General features: G+C 39.5%; 1 protein-coding gene across 1 annotated transcript in view; it reads right to left on the reverse strand.

Annotated features, from left to right (window-relative positions):
• The window catches only part of lama5 (laminin subunit alpha 5), a gene marked incomplete at its 5' end in the record, with an annotated part of 70,020 nt that overhangs the window by 2,365 nt on the left and 50,811 nt on the right, over nucleotides 1–16,844 (reverse strand). The window contains 21 exons of the mRNA XM_015403039.1: nucleotides 275–394; nucleotides 472–565; nucleotides 685–815; nucleotides 906–1,065; nucleotides 1,645–1,782; nucleotides 3,441–3,633; nucleotides 4,506–4,654; nucleotides 4,730–4,853; nucleotides 5,138–5,299; nucleotides 6,378–6,508; nucleotides 6,595–6,738; nucleotides 7,083–7,215; nucleotides 7,765–7,913; nucleotides 9,131–9,262; nucleotides 9,365–9,524; nucleotides 10,810–10,946; nucleotides 11,435–11,591; nucleotides 12,858–12,991; nucleotides 13,078–13,260; nucleotides 13,360–13,502; nucleotides 15,182–15,364. Coding sequence (XP_015258525.1) covers nucleotides 275–394; nucleotides 472–565; nucleotides 685–815; nucleotides 906–1,065; nucleotides 1,645–1,782; nucleotides 3,441–3,633; nucleotides 4,506–4,654; nucleotides 4,730–4,853; nucleotides 5,138–5,299; nucleotides 6,378–6,508; nucleotides 6,595–6,738; nucleotides 7,083–7,215; nucleotides 7,765–7,913; nucleotides 9,131–9,262; nucleotides 9,365–9,524; nucleotides 10,810–10,946; nucleotides 11,435–11,591; nucleotides 12,858–12,991; nucleotides 13,078–13,260; nucleotides 13,360–13,502; nucleotides 15,182–15,364 — 3,057 coding nt within the window. The remainder of the gene's footprint in view (nucleotides 1–274; nucleotides 395–471; nucleotides 566–684; nucleotides 816–905; nucleotides 1,066–1,644; nucleotides 1,783–3,440; nucleotides 3,634–4,505; nucleotides 4,655–4,729; nucleotides 4,854–5,137; nucleotides 5,300–6,377; nucleotides 6,509–6,594; nucleotides 6,739–7,082; nucleotides 7,216–7,764; nucleotides 7,914–9,130; nucleotides 9,263–9,364; nucleotides 9,525–10,809; nucleotides 10,947–11,434; nucleotides 11,592–12,857; nucleotides 12,992–13,077; nucleotides 13,261–13,359; nucleotides 13,503–15,181; nucleotides 15,365–16,844) is intronic.

Below are 16,844 nucleotides of genomic sequence, written 5' to 3' on the forward strand. Positions count from 1 at the left end.
TATATATATATATTATCTTATTTTAATAATAAACATAATAATTCCATTGGCAAACTACTCAAATTAAGTGTAAATACACTTTATGTAAGAAATTTTTACTTTTTTCTAGAACGTTTTTCCAGTGTGTCTTTCAACATTTTTACAGTATAGATGACAACCTAAATCCCCCCATAAACTGCAGAGGTCAGTATAAGGACTTCAGATACAGGAACTTTGGAGACAGACAACGCTAAAATGGTTTGGACGGCTGATGGGATTGTGATATTGTACTCACTTGGAGCGCCTCCAAGGTGAACGGTAGCTTTAGCTCCGGCAGACCGGCTCTGTTTCGGGCCCACAGTCTGTTCACTGCTTCCATCCACATGCAGTTGCAGGAGGTTGTTTATCTTCACCACTGGAGAAGAAATCTGCATTACAAAATGCGACGGAGCGGTAAAAGATGCAGAAAATGATTTGATGGTCTAAACTCACCTCTGATCGTGTGCCATTGCCTGTTACAAAGAGGCTCCTCAGGGATTAAAGAGGTAGAGAATTCCCCTTTGCCGCTGTTTATGGAAACAATCACCTACACACACAAACACACTATTTTTAGGTTTGTTTTTTAGGACTCTGAAAAATTAGACAATAAAGACTCAATGCATTATTCTGAAGCTGATTTATTGGTTAAAGAAAGCATAGCTTCACCTCCCCCTGGCTTAGCACCAAGCTCATGTACTGGTCAGATGAAGTTCCCGCGTGCAACACCAGCCCAGAGTCTGAAGTGGGTCGAACCTCCAGCTGGATCTCAAAATCCCGACCCAGAACCAGAGAGTTGTCTGCCAGGAGGCGGAGACACTTCAATCAGTCTACACTCAAACGTAGACAAAAAAAATACAACGGCCGAAACACACAGGGATAGTACCTACCTATTTCCATGTGTCCTCCCTCCCCAGAGAAGTACACTCCAGGTTGTAGAGGGTTCTGGAAGCAGGGCACCACCCCCTGACTGTAAGCTGGGTTTCCTGCAGGGACTGCGTTCAGCTTCAGATCCCTGATGCATCCGATGAAACCATCACAGCCTGCAGGCTAGAATTTAAAACCCCCACAGAAGTGGAAAAATGAGCTTTGATAAAGTGCAAAAAGAACGTTTTTATATGAGGGGCAGTACAAGCCATAAATCATACTCATATACACATTTTATCCCGTACGATACATATTCTCATATACATATATTCTTCAACATATATACATACTTGCTCCTCACACACATATTAATTCTGCTTTCATTATAAATTATATAATAATTATTTAAATGTGTCATTAGTCTCCTAAAACTGGAAATAAATACAAATTTAAGGTAAATAAATAGTAACTTTTATGGTCCTCTGTTAAATATGTTGATTTTATTTCCAGTATTGAGTATAATTATTTTACAATTTAATAAATTATTCAATTGATTCTGCACTGAAGCACACCATGAACTAATTTAAAAAGTCAGAGGCGGGGCTAGAGCCGCACTCACAGAAACCCTGACGTCTGATTGGCTGCTTTTCATTTAAAAAGGGGAGAAAACTTCCTCCTGGTTTTGTTTTACTCTAAAGTCAATATTATTGCTGGAAAATTGTGTGAACTATGTATTTATACTAAAATTAACTTAAATCAGACCTTGATTGAGGCTGGGATTCCTCCAATAAATAAAGGCCCTGTGATCCGCATCTTGCTGCCTCCAGGTATCCTCTTAGATCGAACGCTGATGCCACCTACTGTCAGAATGATCTTGTTCCCTTCATGCTTTATGAAAACCTGCAGAGACACGGGAAGCAGAGAACTTTAGAAACATCTGGTGAACACAGTCCTGACCCATTACTTTCACAATTTCTCCTGTAAGAGATTTCTAAATCTCAAACGCTTCCTCCAAACTGAAGGGCAGGAGGAGAGTTCCTGCCTTAAGTGGAGGAGTTCAATTATCTTTGGGACCTTTTCACAAGTGAGGAGAGAATGGAGAGGGGATCGATAAACAGATCGGTGCAGCTGCTACTAACAATTAGACGCTGCACTGGTCTGTCGTGGTCAACGTTTCCACCCTCACCTGCAGTCATGAAATCTGGATCAAGACCGAAAAAACGAGATCTAGGATACAGGCGGCTGAAATTAGCTTTTTCTGCAGGGTGGCTGGGCTCCTCCTTAGAGAGTCAGTCATTCAGGAGGGGCTCAGAGTGGAGCTGCTTCTCCACATCAAGAGAAGTCATCTGCAGTGGCTCATGCATCTTTTTCTGATGCCCCCTAAAAGCCTCCCTCAGGAGGTGTTACATGCATGTCCCACCAGGAGGAGGCGCAAGGGACGGCCCAGGACATGATGTCTCTCGGCTGGCCTAAGAGCGCCTCGGGCTTCCTCCGGTAAAACTGCAATATGTGTCTGCAGAGAGGGAAGTGTGGGAACCTTTGCTATGCAATTTCTAAAATCTGTTGAAGATTCTCGTCATTCAGACAGGCTCGGACTGGGAACGACAACCAAGACTTCTGTAAAGTGGTTTTACTGGCTTTGGTTATTAACACAGACGCAACAGTGACTGCTGCTGCGTAACGTCCACACATGCACAAATCCAGTCAGAAACCCACTCACTCACACATACTAGCTCTACAACATAATCAGCAGTGTTGCAAGATGTCACTGACTCATGTTTTCCAGGCAAAAAATGTTAATAAACCGCCTGGATATATGAAATCTCGCCCAATTTGAACCAAAGTCTATTAATCTCTTAGGCCATAAATCTAAAGAAAAACATTTTTTACCCATAGACGGTTATTCTAAACTGCCAGATTGGGAAACATCCCAACCTGGCAACAATGCACGTAAGATGGGAAATGTTTAGATGCAAAACGCCATCATGCACTGCAATATATATTTGCAAAATATTCTAACAACGTAGCTTGGTTTAAAGAAAGCATTTTAGTTTTATTATAATTTAGTTTGTTGCACCTATTTTACTGTTTGAAGAAATAGAAAATGACACCAAACGCCAACCGTCACAAGGATGTGCATGAAAAGGAAGGGTTATATAAATGCATGCATCGTATAAATAGTTAACATTGCATTACTTCTTGATCTCCTTGAGTTATTTACTGTCACAGATAGGTGGTTCGGCCGGAGAGTAAGTGTTGGGGCCGGTAGGTTTAAGGAGGACCGGCCCTCACACGCTGAAATTAGGACCGGCCCACCGGGCAAATGCTCGGTATCACAGATTACCAGCCGGGCCTGCATCCAGGTCATAGTCATTCCACGGAAACAAAGTCCAGTGGATTGTTTTTTGTTTTGGAATGGCTTTTGACATCAACTGTTTCAACCCAGAACTGAAAAGAAAAACACTTACAGGAGTCAATTAGCAGTGCCGTTTGCCCTGACGAGCCCTGAAACTTTTTCAGCTGTAAACAACAAAACCAACATGATTTTGTGACCTCACCGGGTGCCACCGCTCGTCGTTGTATCTGTTCAGGCTGCGAACTTTGACTTTGACCCCTGCTGCCTCTACTGAGAGCAACAGGTGGCCTTTTGAGACGCTGAGCGACATCACCGGTCCGCCGTGCCGCCTGCCGGCTGCGTAGAGGATGCAGCCATCAGAGGAGTTGATCTTCACCTCTAAGGACAGGTGAGAGCTGCGGAAAGACGATTTGTATTATATATCTGGATGAGGGTGTCTTTAAAATCCTGTTTAAAGTCTAAACATGTAAAGAACAAAGAATTTAAACATCTAAAAATTTAAAGAGGAAGTAGAAAATAAAAAAATGGGAGAAAAAAAATGATGTTCTTTTAACAATAAACAGGTGAGTATACATGCAGTAATCTTGAAATGAAAATATTAGCTGGGAAATGTATAATGGCAGAATTTGGACGTCAAACCAACACTTTGGAGTCGAACTTGGAGGCCAAAGAGGCCACAGCATGTAAGTGTAATTCTACCTTTACCCAGGTCTGACTCTGATGCCCAAATGCCTGCTGATGGGCCTCTTAGACCATCAGCAATAACTTGAAAACCATCCATTTCCCTTAAACCTTTTTGAATTTGGTCACATTACAGCGAAACACTTCACTGATCTAGACTGAATAAAGTTGTGTAAAATTCAGAGGTGAGTGGAAAACATAATAAACAGGTAAATATCTAAAAAGTGCGGCATGCATTTGTACTCTCCTAAAAGAAAAGTTTGGTGCCTCCATACTAACTCCTCCCTCTCAGTTAAAAAGAGTCTTTAATGTGAGGTGTTTAATCTCTGTATAAGCCCGACTGCTCTGTTCCTGGCCTCAGAGAACATAAGAGAACAAAGAACGTGATGAGAACCAATGAAAACAGCATGCAATTCAGAGAGAAGGTTGTGGAAAAGTCTAAAGGTCCCCCAACGCTTTGAGCATCTCCCAGATCTCTGTTCAGTCAGTCCATCATCTGAACATAGAGAGAGGATGGACCACCTCCTGACTGACCAAAACATGGAGGTCCACCTCAACGGTTCTTCTAATCTGTGTTTACACTCACATGGATCTGATCATCACAGAATCCTGTCTCTGGTAGCTGTAGGTAGAGCCGCTGAAGTGCATCGCTCTGCTTTCAGGGTGCGACAGCTCCCTCTGGCAGGACTCCCTGGTACTGCGACTGCGAGATTTCGGCGGCTTCTTTTGATTGCCCTGAGAGGAAGCAGCGTGTTTAATGGATGTCATGGCAGCTGGAGGAGCAGAACTTTGGTATGCAGCCTGCAGTACCTTATGTTTGCGTTTGTGCTGAGTAGCAATGATCTGTTGAGGTTTTTTAGCTGCAGGACAGCTCAGAGGGACGTTCACATTTAGTTTAGCCTTCAGCAAGTCCAGAACTGTTTGGTCATTTGTGCTGTTGGATGCAAGAATAGTCGATATATTTTACCAAGCTGTTAATACCATTTTCTTTCTTAGATGTTCAGAGGTCATTCGATCTTAATTTATAGTTGCCCAGGTGGCATAACCACCATTTGAGGCTATTTTTGTATTTCCTCGATTTTTTTTTTTATTTGAAATTTTTTAGGTGATCCGAAACACTAAGTGTCAACTAAAAAGATCAATACAAGACTTCTGTTAGGAGAAATGCACTTTCATACCAAAATGCCAGAATTTTAGAGGAAATAAAGCTTTTCTAACCTCTTTATGAAGACATTACTAATGCATCCTGTAAGATTGTTGAGGTTCTGGTAAGGTGATCCTCCCAGGAAGGTGACACTAGTTGGAGGATCAGGTGGATTGCTGCTCGGCTTCTTGCTGCCACTCCCCTTCTCCAGCATGTCGTCCACGTACAGACGCAACCTGTGGAAGAAGCACGTCCACAGTTGGCAAACAATTGGGGTTTTTAAGGTTTTTAATTTCAAGTCAGATTTCTGACACCTAAAACAAACAATTTATCATCAAATCCACAACATCTAGGTCCCTTCTTATAAGGACACACCCATCTGATACCTGGATATCGGCTGTGATATTGAGTTATTAGCTGGCATTGCATTTTACATAAAACTGTTATTTATTTTTTTGTGCCGCTCATTTGTTAATATATAACATAAAGTACATTTATATCTGTGTTAATTTGTTACCTTTTTTGTAACAATGTTTATGTTGAGGCTAAAGACTTCACTCAATGCCAAGATATATGGTTCATTCATTAAACAGTTGGATTGAATCGGTATCGGCCAATACTCTAAGCCCAGGTATCTGCATTCAATCGAATCGAAGAAAACTGGATTGGTGCATCTCTAACACTGAAATATTGTAGGTTAGGAGTTCAAACTCTTCCTTTGTGTCTTTAGGCCTAAATGATAACATCAAAATTTCAAAATATACCTTATAAATATATCATAAATTAATTTAACATGCAATTAATGCAGCATCTACTGGCTGCTTTATATAATTTTGCAATTTGATCAAATGGAATGTATTTTTTAAGTTATACCAATAGGCAAATGATTTACGAAAACAAAAAAAAAAAAAATAAAACAATAGAGATAAAAAAGTGTTGCTGTTGTTTTTTTTTTTTCGTAATGACCAAGTTAAGAACTGTTTTTCCTTTTTTTCCCTCTCCTTGTATTATATGAGTCACTCAACATGGTTTGGAGGGTTTTTAGAGGTTTTTTATTTTTAGAATCACACTTAAACCTTTTGCTCCCGATTAAAAATAGTATAAAGGTTCACATGTAAGCTATGAATAAAAATAATAAAAAACTTCCGACTAAACAACACAGGAAGTACTTTTCCAGCCAGAAGAGCCGAGTCTAATTCATGTCTTAAGTGCTTAAGACACAAGTCTAAGTCAAGATTAATGTGTTATTTCTGCAACTTTAATGCTATGATAGTTGGCAGCTCCGACTCCAGTCACCTTCCCTGGCCATCTTACCCGTTAACGTTGCTGTAGAAGGCAACATTGTGGCTGTTATCATCATTGTACGTCATCTGAGTCTTAACCTCGCTGTCGGCAGCCCTCACCACAATGTGGCCCTTCTGTAAAGAGACCTGACAGATCGCCTCCTGCAGCCACAGAGGGGTTAAAAATAAGCAGAGCAGAATAACAGAGGAGAAGGAAAGATAAAAGGAATCACGTTTTATACTCTGACCTGATCCCTGTGGTACAATATAAGGCCGTCCTTCTCATCTGTTCTGAAGCTGAAGCTGGCGTAGAAGTCGTTCTTCAGGTTGTTGATAGATGTGGGGGCTAACTGCAGGTAGCTCTGACCTCTAAAGTGAGCCTCCCGAACGACCTGCAGAAACATACGACAGCTAAACCAGTGGTCCTCCACTGCTTCTATTCAACACAAACCACAATGTCTGCACTAGCAAAGCAAGAAAGAAAAGACACAATTCATTTTAAAGAATCGCAATTAGTTGCAACAAGTTCAAAAACGCAAAAAATTTGGATTCCACTTTTTTTTTCAAGCAATATAAGCTGCTGGTTTGTCGCCTTATGGTCCCAATAAAAAACATACTGACATGTGCAGCTGTTACCTGAATATTTAGCATGATTTATTCACAGCACTGTAAGAATCATGTTTGAAGGACTCGAGGTTTGAACAACTGTTAAAAACTGAAAAGGTTCTTATTTTACCAGCAGGTCGTCATCACAGCCGAAACTGACTCCAGAGGTTTTCATGCTGGACAGAGTGACGAAACCCCTGCTGGTCTTGATGTTCCTGAAACAGCCTTTCATGGAGGTCTGTTCTGAAAACAGCGCCTTCAGACTGAGGAGACAAAAAGATGCTGCTTAAAATTTCCAAACATTTGACATTTTTTAGGCTTGAAATCTAAAGATTGGATACATTTGTCCGATTTTGAACACTTAACTACAAACTAATGATAAAAGAGTCACTCTGGCCTTGTGGCTATTATTGGAACAGACCCTATAAAGGTTGGTCACAAACTCCCTTGTTGTCCATTTTTGTCAAGCTCATGTTTGATCTCCAGACAGTTTATGAGAAAGACAGAATCCTCCTGAATAAAGTCTGCTGGTGTGTTGATGTCGTTGACTGACCAGTTTTAAGGTCTAAGAACATGTTTAGCTGTGCACTTCACAAATCTGAACTGTGGTGGGAGAATGGCACGCTCTAAAGCAGAAATGTGGAAGCTGGTTTACTCTTAAGAACACGAGGGAGAAAACTATCCATTCTAGTTAAAATGACTAAACACAATGATATACGGCACAGGCAGCATTATGCTCGTTATACACTTCCATCCCCACCGACGTGAATATTTTTCAAAACAAAGTGATGGTCTGATGAGGTTCCACAAACCTGCCCGGTATCTCTTCCTCTGGTGCTCCTCCCAGATAGTATGTCGTGTCAAACCCGGGTAATTTCTCAGTTAAAGTTTGTTGAAAGATGAAGTCAGTGTTTAGCTTTATCGCAACTTGTTTAGTGCTGCTAACAAGGAAAACCTGGAGCTGAAAAAGCAAAACAAACAGAAAATTACTTTTAACAAATAAATTAAAAAGAATATCAAACAATTTTCATGACTATTTTCATTCAGGTAATGTTGCATCTATAATGGTAACTCAGCAAGATGCCGTGTGAAATAGAAAGGTGTCTGACTTTAGAGGATAAAAAACAAAAAATAGGGTCCGAGTTTAGTGTTGTTGCAGAAAAATATTATCTCTGTTAAACTTAAACCAGTTTTTAACTTGGTCGTTTAAGACCTTGTGATAATTGCATTTAATCTATGGTGCGATACTTTGTTTTAACATTTCAATAAATGAAGTGCTAAAAGGCAGATATAGTTCCGTAATTTTCGGACTATTAGCCGCGACTTTTTCCCGAATTTTTCGACCTTGCGGCTTATATAACAATGCGGCTTATCTATGGACTTTTACAGCTAACGGCCACTAAATGGTAAATGGCATGTACTTATATAGCGCCTTTATTCAAGTTAGGAGACTTGACCAAAGTGCTTTACACTACATTTATTCATCCATTCAAGCACACACTCACACACTGATGGTGGCAAGCTACATTGTAGCCACAGCTGCCCTGGGGCTCACTGACAGAAGCGGGGCTGCCGTACACTGGCGCCACCGGGCCCTCTGACCACCATCAGTAGACAATGCAGGTGAAGTGTCTTGCCCAAGGACACAATGACACTGAAAGTCGGAGCTGGGGCTTTAACCGTCAATCCTTCGATTTCAGGGCAAACTCCAACATCCAACGCCAATGTCGCCCCACCTAGCCTCCACTAGGGTAATACCTAAATCTATGGATTTTACCATCCACCATGTTGACGTCGCATTTGCTTCAACACACAAGTACGGTAGCCGCTCGTGCGGGAACGCGGAGGTCCTCCGGAAGCAGACTTCTACCGCGACTGGTACGAGACAGAACGACAGCTAGAAAGACGGACATTGCGAGCCCAAGACAGTTTGTGTTAGACATAAAAAAACCTGCGGCTTATATTCAGGTGCGGCTAATAGTCCGAAAATTACGGTAATTATATGGGTTACATCTTACAGTATTGGTCACCATTATAAGTGATTCCAATATTCTGCCAAGTAAAAGAACTGATCATCTTAACCAAAGCAAAATAGAAAGAAAATGTTTTTAAAGAGTTTGTAAATAGCTGATTTGAGCTGCTAGTAAAACATTATAAGGTAAAAAATGTCAGACTTACCATTTTTGAGTTACCATCAGTAATCTTCAGCAAATCCTTTGTTACTTTAGGTTTCATATCAACCAAAGTACCGTTGAAGTTATAGAAAGCATGGATCTCTCCCTGAAGTGCGGCCATGCAAAAGAACTGCATCTGATGGAGGAAACACATACAAAAGCACTCAGTATATCTCAAACACCAAGGCAGGCACTGATGAACAGCAATTACAGAAAGCTGAGGATGTTGTTTTTTTACCTGATGTTTTAATAGTAATATAATTCCTTGCTGTGAGATAAGTCTGAATTCCTGCTCAAAGCGTAAAACATTATCTTTATTAAAGACGATCTCAGCAAAGCCGGTTCCGTCAAAATAGGCCCCATCAGTCACCCACGGTCGGCTCAGTCTCAGTGGGGTCCTGTTTAAAGATATGATATCCAACAATGAATAAAGAAACAATTAGAATTTGGCTGCACAGTGGAGCTGCTGCAGGATTTTTTTTTTTTTTTAATAGATTTAGTCTGTTCTCTCCGTGCATGTCTGTGATCTCTCTGGGTACTCTTACTTCCTCCCACAGTCCAACCAAAAAAATGTTAGCTGAATTAACCGTTCTGGAAAGCCTTTAGAAGCCTGGAATGGATGCCTCCTGCTTTGGCATCAGAGTGAGAACAACTTTTGGGATAAACTGTGAGGTGTAAGACTAAGGTGGGAGTTTAGGTTAAGGTTAGAGTTACAGTTATACAGTATAGCCCAGTAAAACATTTAGTGTATGAGAATCCTGCTTTAATACATTGTATTTTTGTGCCACCAGCTTCAGCGCACGGCGTGAGCATGTGAGACACATCCACAGCCTTTAAATCTCATGCACACTCGTTTTAATACATGTCAGCTTGCTCTCTGCACGGTGGTGTGCTCAGCCTCCTCCCTGCTCTTTAAACATGATCTGTTTGCGCAGATAGCTCTGCGTCTGCAACTAAATAAACTGTATGTCATTGAACAACACCTTCAGCCAGGTGTGAAAAATGCCTTTGCCTAACTCACAACTCTATTTCTTCCACCTCCTGAGAGGTGATAGATAACTTTCTTCCAAAGGGATCAGTATATGCAGAATAGATATTTCCATATTTTACTGTACATAATTTGCACAAAGATCCAGATAAAAAGGCATATAAAGCTTCTTTCTCTCCAAACATATACAAGTCCTGGTTCCACATTCTTAATAGAGAAAGCAGGATTCCTCTTTCCATTGGGATTTTATGTGTCCAATCCTCAGATCTTACCGGTAGGTCTAAATTTACTGATTCTTTCACTGCTGGGAAAATAGCAGACGCTATTCTGTTTGAGATCAATCATAAACAGGGTGGAATGGTGGACTTCAAATTGTTTGGTAATGACCTACACCTCATACTATGTGCATCCACAGTTCTTTCTTCAAGAACAAACCTATAGAAAATCACGCTTTTATAAATGTGGTCAAGTTTTCAGTGTCATCTGTAATAATAATGGCAATTAGTTTAGATTCTGAATTGTAAAATACTTTAGAGCTTTAAAAGTACCAGAAATAAAAATAACCGAAGGAATAACATAAGGAAAAAGAAAAAAAAAACATTTTTTTTGCTTAAAAGTGATGAAGATTATTTCCCTTTCAAGCAAAGAAAACTCCCATTGATGACATCTCTGCGGTTCAATCATTTGCTCTTTACCTGACGCATGGTCTGTCCGTTTCAGTGTTGAGCTGGATGGTTTTCTCAAAGTTATACAGACTGAGGACCTCCTTGTTCAGCGTTTCCAGCACAATGCATCCCTCGAATCCTTTGGCTTTGTCAAATGGGGCTGGCAGCTGAAAGAAAGAAAGAAAGAAAGAAAGAAAGAAAGAAAGAAAGAAAGAAAGAAAGAAAGAAAGAAAGAAAGAAAGAAAGAAAGAAAGAAACAAACGAATAAACAAAGAAAGACAGAAACAAACAAACAAACAAACAAAGATAAATAAATTCGAAGAAAATAAAGATAGTTTCTGTCCTTTGGGTTAGACATCCTAAACTATTTACGGCAAAAAATAAATAAGGCAAAATGCATGTATAACAACCATTGTACATACTGTTAGCAAAATTAAGTTTCTCATTATACACAATTATCTTTTTAATGGTGTAAAATTATTCTTTTTCCATTTCATCCATTTCATAGGTATAATTTTTCAGATTCACTACATATTTAATATGTTGAGTATTCATACTTCCTGTAACCCTAAACATGACTTTCTTTGCTTTTTGGCTGCACTAACAACAGTGAGTCTAACCTGACAAGTAAAGCCCTTAGCCCATCTTTACTTACCTGGAAAGAATCTGGGGGTCCGCCAACATAGAAGACGGTGCCCGTGGTTAAGAGGTTGAGCAGTCCCTGATCACCTTTAGCCTCCCCATTTTCTTTGTTGGTCCTTTCTTCCCCTTTTTCAACATATGTAATGGAAATTTGACCAAACTGGAGGATCCTACAGAAACAAAAATATAGTAAAACGTTGATTAAGTACACCTATACTGACTGCTTAATTCTAAAAAGAACAGGATGAAAATGTTGTTTATTTATTAAAGTGTGCCGTGTTTGGCTCATATGTGGAAAATCCAATTAATTCAAATAATTTCTATGACAAGAGATGAGCCAAAATGATTCATAATCTAGGCAGAAGGTAAAAAAAGAAAAAAAAAATCACATTTGGGGTTCCTCAAAGCTCCAATCTTAATTCACTTTTATTCAATACCTAAATATTCATTAGATTAGAGAATATTACAGTATCTCTTAAACACTGCAATACATGCCAAGAGAAATGCAACTTTATCTTTATGTCTCACTAAATGATCCCAATTTTAATAGTCATTATTTGGGCTGAAACAATTGATTGGATTAACTATGATTTACATATTAATATTTGATTTATTTAATAATACTAATCTAAAATAATTTAGTAATTGGTTAATCTTTAAGAGGAGCCTACAGGCTCTAAAATTTTTGTTTCTGAAAGATTAACTAATTTAAAGCAAACATTAAGCCACAGCGATACAAAATACACATGCATTTTGCAGTTGAGATGAAAAAACTCTTTTGCTTGATCATAAGACCTCGAAAGGCTTGGCTTGGTTTTAGCTGCAAATTCTTCAAATTAAATTCCATTAAAAAAATATCCTATGAAGCACATTTTACTCTCTGATTAATCAGAAAAATATTTGACAGATTAAACAATAAGTAAAGTTATTTTAGGTGAAGCCCAAGTCTGTGTGTGTATTGATAAAGTGGAGGATTGAGAAAGTCTGGGATTGATTTAGTCTTTGTTTTTCTCCAAAGATTGTTAAAAAGGTTAGAGATTAAGATTCAAGTAGATCAAATAACAACATAAATGTGAAAATAATGGATAACCAGCATTTGAAAATCATTCACCAAAATGAATGTGTCTCTTCAATCAGAACAGGAATCATCCAAGGCACCTTTACAGGTAATAAAAAGAATCTTACTGTTGGTCTAAAAAGTCTAAAGTGGTCTGGAGCCTGACTAGCCCTGTCAAAGGTCATCAATGGTTTCTCAGTGCTCCATGGAGAATAAAGAGCTCAGACTTTTTATTTCTATTTTTTTTTTTTGTGATAATTTCTGAAAATGAATCCCAGAAACACAGAGAGAACACAAAGCTGTTGAGTTGAACTGAAAATTCCCATCTGTCACTGATTAGCAGCTCAGCTTGGACCAAAGGAAGAGAAGCTATAATTACCTTTCCAAGAAAACTTCGATGAAGTTTTCAGTAACTTTGATTTCATCAGACACTTCAGCAGTTTCTCCTCCAACATTGAAATACCAGTGCAGTTTATTCTCCTTTAACGTCAATGCCATAAACTCCTTACTGGACTGCAAATACAACAGACATGGTAAATATTATAAAAGCAATATGCTTTTTTTCCTGCTTATCTATAAAATATCTCTCTGCGTCGTACATTTTTGTTGCCGAGGAACAAGACAAGCTGTGCTGTTGAGCCATCAGTGGATCTCTTTTTCCGCTTGGCCTCTGGCAGCTTGATATCGAACTTCATGGAGGTGTAGGCAGCCAGGTCAGCCAGGTTAGGCGGCATACGAACTTCAACTGCAGACTTTCCATTAAATTTCATGGGCACGCTCACCTGGAGGGGTGAAAAAATTTGTACCGGTAGGTCAATAAACTTTTCACCAGGGCCTGCTTTAAATGCATCAATCATTTGAAAGCAGGAAAAATTCTGCACCCTGTTGGCAGCGCTGCGCGCTTCCTGAATCAGCTGCCGGATCCGGTTAATGTTCTCAGAGATGTTTGGCATTTGGACGGTATAATTCTGCAGATCATCAAGTTTCTTCATCAGAGTCGGGATATCTTCTTCCAGCTTTTGAACTGTGAGGAATAAAAAAAGTAAAACAGTGATTTGAGTTTCTTATGTTTGAGTTTCAGAGTGAGACGCTTTTTCCTTTTAATAAAACTAAATCAGTGAATATTTCCTTGAATGTTTATGCTACAACCCATTCAGAGTATCTCTCGAAGAGGTTGCAGGTTGGATTTCCTTTATCTGCTTTGGTTTTATTTCTTTAATTAAATCATGTATCCTTATAGGTGTGATTACTAACAGAATCTAATGTAATTACTACAGTAGCAAAATGGCCCTTCCCAGTCAAATGCCAGCCAAATGATGCCCACTTCCCTGCAGCTCCCAGCAAAATCCCATCCAACTTCCAGCCACTGACCTTTTCCTGGGCATGCACATTTTTTTTTTTTACTCTGACTCCACCCTTTTACTGAATTACAGGGTCTGACCAGGAGATAAAGCTTCTCTTTAGATCTTAACATCCACAAATCATGACAGAAATAATATTTTAGTAGAAAGGAATTGTAGGGGACCAGCCAAGAGTCCAACCAGGAAAATTGGGAAATTGTAAATGGCTACTACTCTAGAGTCCTTCTGAGATGTAAATCTTGTAGGTTGTAAAGAATCTATCCCCTTCTTTTCTATCGACTGTTCAATAAAAGCTTAAATATTTAGCATTCTGAATTAATGTTGAAAGATTTGAGACGACTGTAACTAAGAAGATTTATAATACCTATAACCAGCTATAACCAGCTTATTGATTGCTACTTTTTTACGTCAACCATTTATGGAGCCTATAGGGGCTATAGGCTCCATAATGTTAGGAATCCAGTTTGTGTGGGTTGTGTTTTTTGTGTATTTCTCTCCCTCCACCACCAGGTGGTGCCCTGTTCTCGTTAGTCCTCTCACACAACTGCGGCTGGTTGACTCATCACTGAGGACTATTTGAGCCATGGACTGTCACTACCTCGGCGCCAGAGTGTTTGCCAGTTTTGGTTCCCCTAGCCAAGCTGAGCTTTGCTGAGTCTATGTCTGAGTCTTTGCTGAGTCTTTGTTTTCACTGAGCCTAACCTGGTTTTTTTGTCTTTGCCTTTTCGGCAGGAAGGCATCCTGCAAGCTGAATGTTTGGCCTTCTTCCCCTGGAAAGATTGTTTGAGTCTCACACTGAGCAGGGGATTAACCTACACAACTTCTGTTCAAGTCCCCCAGGATTTCGGAGTGACAGTCCACTCAATAGCTCCTCAGGGTCCAACCAAGTCTAAACCTGTCCGCCCTCCAAGAGTCTCTTCCTCTGGATAAACCCACAATGACTGGCTTCTTGGAAGAAAATTTTCTTTACTACCGTGAGTTCCGTTTTCTCTGTCTCTCCAAGTCATCGTTCTAAGTTCCCACGGATCCCCCTTCCAGTTCCAGTTCACCAGTACACCGAGTTTCCTGAATCCAACCCCCGCTGATCTTATCAATAAACCTGTTAAAACTTTACCCTGGTTCTCTGAGTGGTTTACTGCATGCGTGTCAGATCCCTTAAGAAAATCATGACACATAAATGCTCTCTTACTTTCTGGAATTTCTAATACATGCCTTTGAACGGCCTAAACCAAATATACTGCATTTATATAGAAAATAATTCATATTCATTTAACTAGACAAACTACATCAAGAAGGAAGGACCTAATGAAAGGACATTATGAGGAGAGAGCGTTATTCCCACCCGTTTCTGAGGCATTTATCAGGGCCTTGTTGATGTCATCGCTGCTGGAGTTGACGTTGCCGTAAGTTTGCTGCCATTTGTCCAGCTGCTCTTTCATTGTATCCAAGACGCCATTGACCTTGGTGGCCGTGCTGTTCGCTTCATTCGCCGCCATTTTCGCTTCATTGATCAGCTGGGTCGTATCTGCATATCCAACAAAACAAAGGAGCTTCCAACGTCAGAATTACAAACAGCACAAGATGAAACTGAAGATCTATCACAAAACTGAAAAGTTACAAGAATGATTTAAAACTGAGTCGCTTGTTTTCACTCCTTTATAACTGATTCATTACTAACACACACAGCACAGTTTACAGTAAAAAATATCAGACTATTTCTGCAATTATTAAATGAACACTTTTGGATTTGTTAGCACCTTATCACACTTTTGTTTATCAGTATTGCATTTTATTGACCTATAAAGTCGTTTTTGTAAAAAGTCACCCACCAACACGTACAGCAGCATCGTAACAGTATGATTATATCACTTTTGATTGTTGGAAAAAACTGCAGTTATAATTTATGTCACATAAAAGTTCTCTGAACCATGAAAGATTTAGGATTTAGGTCAATTTTTGCCATTTATTTTGAAATTTTGTGTGCTTTTGCCATTTTCTGCTCAATAATTGCTCAACAATTGTCATTATTGTATATTCTTAATCTCTGCTAATGTTCTACTTCTTTGAAATTTAGCATATCTTGCTCGTGGCAGGAAGGATTTTGTTTCTCCCTCAATGTTCTTTAACAGACTTTGCACTGATCATTGTTATTTTTTATGCGATTACTCAAGGCCTGCCTTGTTTTGCTAATGTATTGGATCAAGCTGCTCTTGAGAGAATTTGTTTAGAGCATCTGCTGTAAATCTGACTGCAGCTCTTTTCTGTCAGGGAGCGATTGATGGGTGAGGTGATCAATCAACAGACAAACACAACTTTCCCATGCTCTATATTGTATTTTTTTTTTATTTAACTTTGATAGCTGTATTTTTATTATTTTGTCTGCAGCATGTGCACTATAAATTATATCTAAAGTGTTGACGATACTGATCTAATTTTGCATTAAAATCATGTAGCAGGACATATCAGGTGGTTCTAAGTTATTATGAATCAAACAAGATTTTTTTTAACACAAATATCGTGCATTTAGTAGCGCAGCAGGAGCATTGTGATTAATAGCCACCAAAAACCATGTCTGTGTGCAGTCTGGAACTGGATTGTGTGGTTGAACTATCAGCCAGTTTAAGCTCAGGAGAGGGTAGTGATGCTGAGGAATATGGAGGCCTCACACCTCACAGTTTAGAACCATCCAAAGTGGACCTCTAGCCTACAGAGTCAGACTCTGACTGAAACTGACGGCTAATATGACTGCAGCAGCCCTGGTAGTAAACACAGGGTGGGGAAACACTACTTGTTACGCCTCTGGTACAGATAGTATAATCAGTTATTAGTTGATAACACATAAATTAGTATATAATACTTTAAATGAACATGACTTTCAACTAAATCCTCGCCCGCTGTACAAGAGATGATCTACTATATTCTTAAAGTGGTCATATAATGCAAAACCGAGTTTACATTGTCATAGAAGTATGGCGATAGTTCAGTGGGGGAAATGTCGTTCTAAC

Source organism: Cyprinodon variegatus, unplaced genomic scaffold, assembly GCF_000732505.1.
Source record: "Cyprinodon variegatus isolate N-32 unplaced genomic scaffold, C_variegatus-1.0 Scaffold1434, whole genome shotgun sequence".
NCBI lineage: Eukaryota > Metazoa > Chordata > Actinopteri > Cyprinodontiformes > Cyprinodontidae > Cyprinodon > Cyprinodon variegatus.